Genomic DNA, 7,792 nt, shown 5'->3' on the forward strand with positions numbered 1-7,792 from the left:
AAAAAAAGCAAAATACTATCTGGATTTCCATTTTACTCTGCCACTTTGCCTAGCTGAGAGTGAAGTCCCTGATTACAGGTGCACTCTGCAGAAAGACTTTGAGAGGCTGGGGCCAGGCTTGACTTCAGTAGCCACTTTGGAGATGGGTCAGAATAGTGACTACTGCCTTTGCACAAAGTGAAGTATGAGGTTGAGTATTTAGAATAGGGGAGTCAGACTCTTGTTATGGAATGTTGAGGTTCCAGCTCAGTTACATCAGGGCAGAGGTCTTTCTGAGACCTTTGAGAGTTTTTTGAGAGAGTTTTTCTGAGTGCTTTTTGATGCTATCTTGTTGATTCAGGTAAACCCAAATTTACTGATCACTCTAGGCACAGCTTGTGCCAGGCACTAAAGGAGGACAGCAATGCATCTGATATTGTCCCTGTTTTTAAGGAACATAGATTATAGTGTGGAGCCAGGTGTGGTAGCTCACCTTTGCCCTGGTGTAACTGAGCTGGGACCTTTGCCCTAGTGTAACTGAGCTGGGACCTCAGCATTCCATAAGAAGAGTCTTTGGGAAGTTGAGGCAGGGGGATTGCTTGAGCCCGGGAGTTCAACACCAGCCTGGGCAATATAGCGAGACCCTCATCTCTACAATAAGTAAGTAAGTAAATAAATAAAAAGTCAGGCGTGGTGGCATGCGCCTGTAGTCTCAGCAACTCAGGAGACTGAGGTGGGAGAATTACTTGTGCCTGAGAGGTGGAGACTGCAGAGTCCAGATTGTGCAACTGCACTACAGCCTGGGCAACAGAGTAAGACCCTGTCCCAAAAAAAGAATATAGTGTGAGAGGCAAGTAATGATTATGATAGCAGCTGATACCTTCCTTGCATTCTTTTTAGGCAGTGTTCTAAAGTGTTTTTGTTTTGTTTTTGGAGATGGAGTCTTGCTTTGTCACCTAGGCTGGAGTGCAGTAGCGTGATCTCAGCTCACTGCAACCTCTGCCTCCTGGGTTCAAGTGATTCTTGTGCCTCAGCCTCCCGAGGAGCTGGGACTACAGGCGTGTGCCATTACGCTCAGCTAATTTTTGTATTTTTAGGAGAGATGGGTTTTCACTATGTTGGCCAGGCTGGTCTCGAACTCCTGACCTCAGGTGATCTGCCCGCCTCAGTCTCCCAAAGTGCTGAGATTACAGGCGTGAACCACTGCGCCCAGCCACTAAAGTGGTTTTATGTATTAACTCATTTCATCTTCACAACAGCTGAATGAGGTAGGTACTATTACCACTGCCATTTTACAGAGGAGGAAATTGAGACACGGAGAAGTTAAATAATGGGCCTAATGTTACATGTCTAGTAAATGCAGGGACAGTATTGAAACCAAGACAGTCTGGCTCCAGAGTCTTTGTTCTTCACCTCTACTTTGTATGTAGGGGAGTAATTTGTCAGCATCATCAGCCTTATCTGGAAACTTGTTAGAAATGCACATTTTTGGGTCCCACCCAACACCTACTGAATCGAAAACTCTGGAGGCAGGGCTTACCAATCCAAGTTTTGCTTTTTTTTTTTTTTTTTTTTTGAGACAGAGTTTAACTTGTTGCCCGGATTGGAGTACAATGGCATGATCTCAGCTCACTGCAACCTCCCCCTCCCTGGTTCAAGCGATTCTCCTGCCTTAGCCTCTGGAGTAGCTGGGATTACAGGTGTCTGCCACAACACCCGGCTAATTTTTTATATTTTTAGTAGAGATGAGATTTCACCATGTTGGCTAGGCTGGTCTTGAACTTCTGACCTCAGGTGATCTACCCGCCTCAGTCTGCCAAAGTGCTGGGGTTACAGGTGTGAGCCACTGCACCCAGCCACCAATCCAAGTTTTAACAAGCTTTCCAGGAGATTCTCATGGTTGCTGTTTGAGAACCTCTAGAAGCAAGGCATGGTATAAGTGTCAGAAATTAATATCCTCATGAATAAGGACTGGTTATGGTCCGCCCCTTAAGTTCCCAGCCTCTGCATGGCATCTAGTGTAAAGCAGGCATCAAAAATTTGTGTGAGTTTATGGGAAAGTGGTGTTTGAGCTGGGTCTCTTACCCCACCTATCACTGCACCAGACTGAATAGGAGGGAGAATGGGAGTTCCCAGAAACTTTGATACTAGCAAGGAAGTGGTTGTGATACTTCTGGCAAGATATGATAAGGGTCTGCACCAGCATAAGAAACCATCAGAATGGCATCGACTCATGTGAGAGCAGTTCAGATGTCCAGACGTGGTGAACAGCTGAATAGAGGGAAAGAACAAGGGATAGAGGAACTGTCATTTCTGACATGAAGGTGCTATTCGTTGAGATAGGAAGCACAGGGCGAGTATGTTTGTGAGTAAAAGATAAAGTATTTGGTTGGACTTCTTAAATTTGAAGTTCTGGTAGGATATCCAGGTGGAGCTGTCCAGCAGACACGTGGAAATGTGAGTCTGAGACATGGTTGGAAATAGAGATTTGGAGGGATAGTTGGGCCGTAAGAGTGGATGAGACCTTCAAGGGGAGAGTGGAATGAGAAGAGAGCTGGGTTTGGAACCACAGTGAACAATTAACGAGGCAAAAACAAAAGGGGCCCTTTAAAAGACTGAAAAGGACTTAGGCAATAGGAGACTGCAGAAGATGCCACAGCCAAGTGGAAGGCTCAGAAGGGAAGTAGAGGCACAGTGACAGACGCTGCAGAGAAATAATTGAAAAGTATCGTTTGGATTTCAACCCCGAAAGTCATTTAAGTGACGTGGTGAGGGCAGAACCAGATTGACAAGAGTTCAGGCATGAGCTGTAGATGAGAAAGTGGAGGCAGGTACTTCCCAGGTCCGGTGGACAGAGCTCTGTAGCTGTACTTAAGTTAAAACTGTGACATCTTCCAGGGTAGGCAGGGTCTCTACTTATCTGTGGTCTCAGCGTCCAGCCCACGGCCTGGAAGAGGGGGTGGCGTCAATGAGTTCAGTGACTAGGGACGGAGAAAGACTTCGCGGAGGCAGTCGCTTTGCAGCCAAGGCTTGAAGGATGAGGGTGATTGGGAGGAGAGGTGGGAGGCGAGGTGGGAGGCAGGGCCCCTGGGCGCTGGAGTGCCGGGGGTCTGGGAATGAGGTGGGGTTCCCATAATGTGCGCGCGGCTCGGTGCGACAGGCGGGGGCTGTGTGTAGGTTTGGAGGGACCTATTTGGGGAAAAGACAGGGCGGAAGGCAGCTGTGGCGGGGTGTCCCTTCGCCCTGCCCCACTTATGCCACTGCGCGGTTCCAAGGCACCTTTATCGGAGCCCTCCCGCCGGGCTGCATGGCAACGGGTGACCGCCAGGGGCCGCTGTCTCGGGTCCCCGGTGCCCCCGCCCCTCTCCATTGGCCTTTGTTGCCGTCTGAGCGCCCCGCTTGACTCGTTCCGGTCCGCCCCCTGGGCCTGGCGGTCGCGCCTGCGCACTGGCAGCTGGCCGGGCGCTCGCAGGGGGAGCTGCTGCAGGCTCCGCGGCGGCGGCGGCGGCGGCGGCAACGGAGGCTGCGGGGGCGGCGGCGCGAGCGGCCGGGCTTGGTAGGGGAGCCGAGCCCGGCCCGGGAACCCGAGCAGCGAGAGTGCGGGGTACCTAGGCCCCTCACGCTGGACTTCACAGTCTCCGGGCCGCCTGACCTCCGCACGGGTATATGGGATGGAAGCGGGACCCTCGGGAGCAGGTAAGGGCCCCCGGGAGGGGGAACGGTGCATGCTCCAAGGACTGGGGACTCCCGCATGAAAAGCGTGGTTTCCAAGTGAGGGAAGCGCTCCTGAGTGAGGAGAAGGGCTCTCCCACGATGGGGGCCCAGTTTGAAGGAGGCTGTGTGCAGTTCCGGGGGAGAACCATGTGAAGAGAGCCCTGAGATGGGGGCTGTTTGTCCAAGGAGGCTGTATGCAGTCCTGCGGGTTGGAAGTAATCTGGGAGAAGGGCCTGCACGCACGGAAGGACTCCCAGACGTCCGTGGAGGCCTACGGAGAGGCCCGGCAGGTGGCAGGGGACGGGCTCCAGGTGTCCAGGAGAGGAGGGGGCCACACAGATGGGCCTGGAGCTACCGCATGCCGGGGGCGGGGGCTCCGCTGGGCTGGAATAAGCTAATGTCTCTTGGGAGAAGGCGCCAGAACTGGACTGTGAGCTCCGCCCCACCGGGCCTGACGCGAGGGCGAGGGTCAGGGGGCGGTGGGTGGGGACCCAGTCCTGGGATTCCCCCCCGTGGGTCTGGGGAGTCGGAGTGGAGGCTCCGGAGCATGCGCGGAGGTGGCAGCTGGCAGGGGCTGCCCGACGTGGTGGGGGCGTGGCCGTCCAAATACCCCCACCTCTCTTCGCCGCCCCCCACCCTCGTTTGGCTTGGAAAAAGGAGCGTGCTGATGGGGTGCATTCGCTCTTAGGTTATGCTGGCAGAGTGCAAATGGTTATGGTCCCCGCCCCCATTTTAGGGGCTCTTACACTTGGCCCTCAGTAACAGTTTGCCAAGAATGGGTTGAGGGAAGCTGCCAAAGTGCATTTTTCTGCCACAGGAAAGACTGGGACCGAAGCAATGGGTTCTGGGGGTGGGTCCTCCTAAAGATAGGCCTTAGGAAAGGTATTGGTTACGGATGAATAAAGGACAGGGCAGACAGGGGCTACCTGGAAGGAGTTGTCTGCTTGGTTTGCAAGTTTCTGCTCCAATACTGAGTAGAGATGGGGGCTTTTAATCCAAAGATAATGACCTTTTCCACTGAATTGTCTGTTAAGGTTACACTCTACAGTTATAACATTTATTCTGATATTTCTTAATATTTTCATGGCTCCTATCTTCCACTGGATATCTTTCCGTTTTCCTCTCCCTGCTTCCCAGAAACTGTCAGGGCTGTCTTTAGAGCCAAGATCTAAACCCTACAAACAAGTTGGAGGATGGAAGAGTTTATAGCCTTCACCCTGGTGAGGCGCAGGTGACAGCCTTAACTTCTTATTTGCAGGTAATGAGGAGAAAAAGACATAGGAACAGAGGATAAACTGAGGCAGGATTGCCTCAAGAAAACTGGAGTCCTCAGGATGGACTGTGGGGTGGTGATACCTCTTGTGTCTTAAGTGTCTTACCCTGTGATGGGACGAGGAGCCTGGACCTGGGAATCCTTCAGGTCATCTCTCACCACTTTTCTTACATTTGGTCTGGGAATGGGAATCAAATTTCCATTTGGGACATGAACTTTATTACTTTCCTAATGGAAATTATTTTGTTTTTTTTTGTGGCAGACCTAACTCCCTCCCACTCTCTCAAGGAAATAGCTCCTACCACCTCACTCAAGTTATCCATTTAGTGATCTATAAGTACTTAGTGACTGTTTTCCCCCTAATAACCAACCTTGTATAGGTTGTGTAGTCCCAAGGATAAGCGCAGGGAGCAACTGACTTTTGTACTTCCTCTCTGTCAGGCCCCTCTCTCCATCCCAGGCACTCCTGTTTTTCAAGGCTGGGGACTATTTCCAACAACCCATGAACTAGAGTAGTGGGGTAGGTCATTGAAGTCCACATGGATTGCTGGTTGCTGGTACCCATTCTAGACTAATGATTTTTATCCCGATGAATTCCTAATAGGCTCTGGAGTGATGAAAAATTGACTTTTTAAAAATTTGTTACAAAAAATAAGCTTCTAGGAAAGAGCTAGAACCTGCTGTTTGGAGTCACCCATAGCCTTAGGAAAAGCCTAGTGGGACAGGCTTTGCCTCAGAAAAGGGTATAATTGAGATTCAGTCTGGAAGCTGCAGATTGAGGGACACCATAACTGCCTCCTTCCTAGGCCCGGACTGTTCTCTTGTAGGAAGTTAGAGTGGTGTCCCAAGGTGGCCTGAGGACATAATACACGACACTAAAGTGTTGTGTAAAAAACGAACAAACAAACAAACAAAAAGCCCAAAAAACTAAAGCATTGTTGCTAGCCTCTCTGGGCTTATGCCCAGGTCTGCCTTCTGTGCTCAGGTGTGTTCCAAGCACATACACTAGACTAGGTGCTCCCTGAAGGTAGAAGCAGTGTCTGGTTTATTTGTAGAACTAGCAAGTGCCTAGTGTATAGGCCCTGGCACAGAATACATGTTTATTAATTAAATCACATTCAAATGTGAACATAAATGGTTAAGCACGTATATGGATATTTAATAAAGTGTATATTCACATGGAACAGATCCTTTTTGGAGAGATTGGCCTGTTAGTCTTTGCTTGCCCACCAGCTAACCTAACCTAACCTAACCTAACCTAACCTTGAATTTGTGTCTTTTGAATATGCAGTCTGGCTCCTTGGGAGGTGTGTGGGCCTCAGAACTGCAGGAAAGGAATCCTGAGCCAGGGCTTTCAGCTCTGTTACTTTTCCTTCTCTGGGCTCCTTGGGGATGGGGGAGGGGGAGTGTCCTTTTCAGGGCCCCTCCCTCCTTGCTTTTGTCTGAAGAGAAGGGCCCCGCCCCTTTCCCCCTAGGCCCAAGCTTTGTCCTCTGTGCTGGGGCCCTCATCTGCATCACAAAGTGGCCGTCTGTCCCTGTCTGGGTCTGTAGGGAAGTGTCTCCCTTTCTCAGACTAAAAGCTGGGGTAAGGGGGGGCGGGGAGAAGACTGTGCTGTTGTTAGGCTTTCAGGGGGATGGAATGGGAGAGAGGTTCCTGCTTGCTGCTGTCTTTCCTAGTTTGAAGATGAAGTGGGGGTGCAGGCTCCCCTGTTTTCCCAAAGCTTCTTTGGAGAGGATGGTGCTCTAAGGCTATGTCTGGTATGTAGTCGGGTTTCTGGGGAAGAGAAGGCTTTGAGGCTAGAGTGTCTGCCCCTTCCCCCATCATTTCTAACTAGCCCCCCAGCTCTAGGGGTTATCTTTCTCCCAAGGCCCCAAATGATTATTCAGTCTGGGAGGGGAAGAAGGTGAATGCAATATAAGAACTTGGGGAGGGAAAGGATGTCTCTTACTGGCTATACCCACAACTGTGCATGTTTGTCTTGTGTAGTGTTTATAATTGTTTCTGGGCAATTACAGGTGTTTGTGTGCTGTGTGTGCTTGTGTGTTTTTGTGGTGTGTCTATGGATATGTTTGTTCATTCATTTCATATCAGTATGTTGAATACTTCCTGTGTGTTTGCCAGACACTGGAGATTAAGCAGTGACCAAGGCAGATATAGTCCCTGCCTTTGAAGAAGTCAGTCTAGGGTAGTGAAGGATATGTATATGAGTGTAAATTGCCAAGGTCTAAGTGTGTGTTTGGATGTGTGTGATGGGAGTGTGTGTCTGTCTATCCGTGAGCTTGTGTGCAATTTCTGTCCACCACTTTCTGAGGTAGGCAGCCAGGTGCTAGTAGATAGGTTTTCACTTCCCCATGTAGCTGAGTTCTGAAGACCTTTTCCATCCAGGCTGGGCCTTCATTTCCCTGTCTGTAGAGTGGGACTGGGCTTGACAGGTGGTTAGAGGGAAACAGAGCAACTTAGCTCTGGGAAGCTACCCCTCCCATGAATGGTTCTGACCTCTTCCTGACCCCCAGCTGAGGATATGCCCCATCCCCCAAGCTTGTCTGACTGTGAAAGCAGAGGTCTGGTAATGGGAGGTTCTGGGCTGGTTTATCCCTCTCTTCTCTCACCTGGGCTGGTTCTCTACTGCCAAGAACAATAGTAGCATATTATTCCCTTTTTTTCTCTCTTCCCCCAAAGCTAGAAAATAAGACTGGAGGCAGCAGCCAGACTGGCAAAAGAGGGTAAAGTAGCTGGATCTGGCCCTACCCTATCCCTTTCCCAAGGGCCCCCTCTGTCTTGAAATTTATCTCTGCTTCTGCTGTCTGGACCTTCTGTGTGGAAGG

General features: G+C 50.5%; 1 protein-coding gene across 2 annotated transcripts in view; it reads left to right on the forward strand.

Moving 5' to 3' along the window:
- AGO1 (argonaute RISC catalytic component 1) overlaps nt 1-7,792 on the forward strand; it is a 65,234-nt gene that overhangs the window by 20,315 nt on the left and 37,127 nt on the right. Inside the window, exon 1 of one of the 2 annotated variants that reach the window (XM_011988987.1) lies at nt 3,412-3,675. The exons of the other annotated variant lie outside the window; for it this stretch is intronic. Within the exon in view, the coding sequence (XP_011844377.1) occupies nt 3,651-3,675 (25 nt within the window). The 5' untranslated portion in view covers nt 3,412-3,650. Of the gene's footprint in view, nt 1-3,411; nt 3,676-7,792 lie in introns of those variants that run through there. 2 annotated transcript variants of the gene reach the window in all.

The sequence above is a fragment of the Mandrillus leucophaeus genome, unplaced genomic scaffold, assembly GCF_000951045.1.
Source record: "Mandrillus leucophaeus isolate KB7577 unplaced genomic scaffold, Mleu.le_1.0 Scaffold343, whole genome shotgun sequence".
NCBI lineage: Eukaryota > Metazoa > Chordata > Mammalia > Primates > Cercopithecidae > Mandrillus > Mandrillus leucophaeus.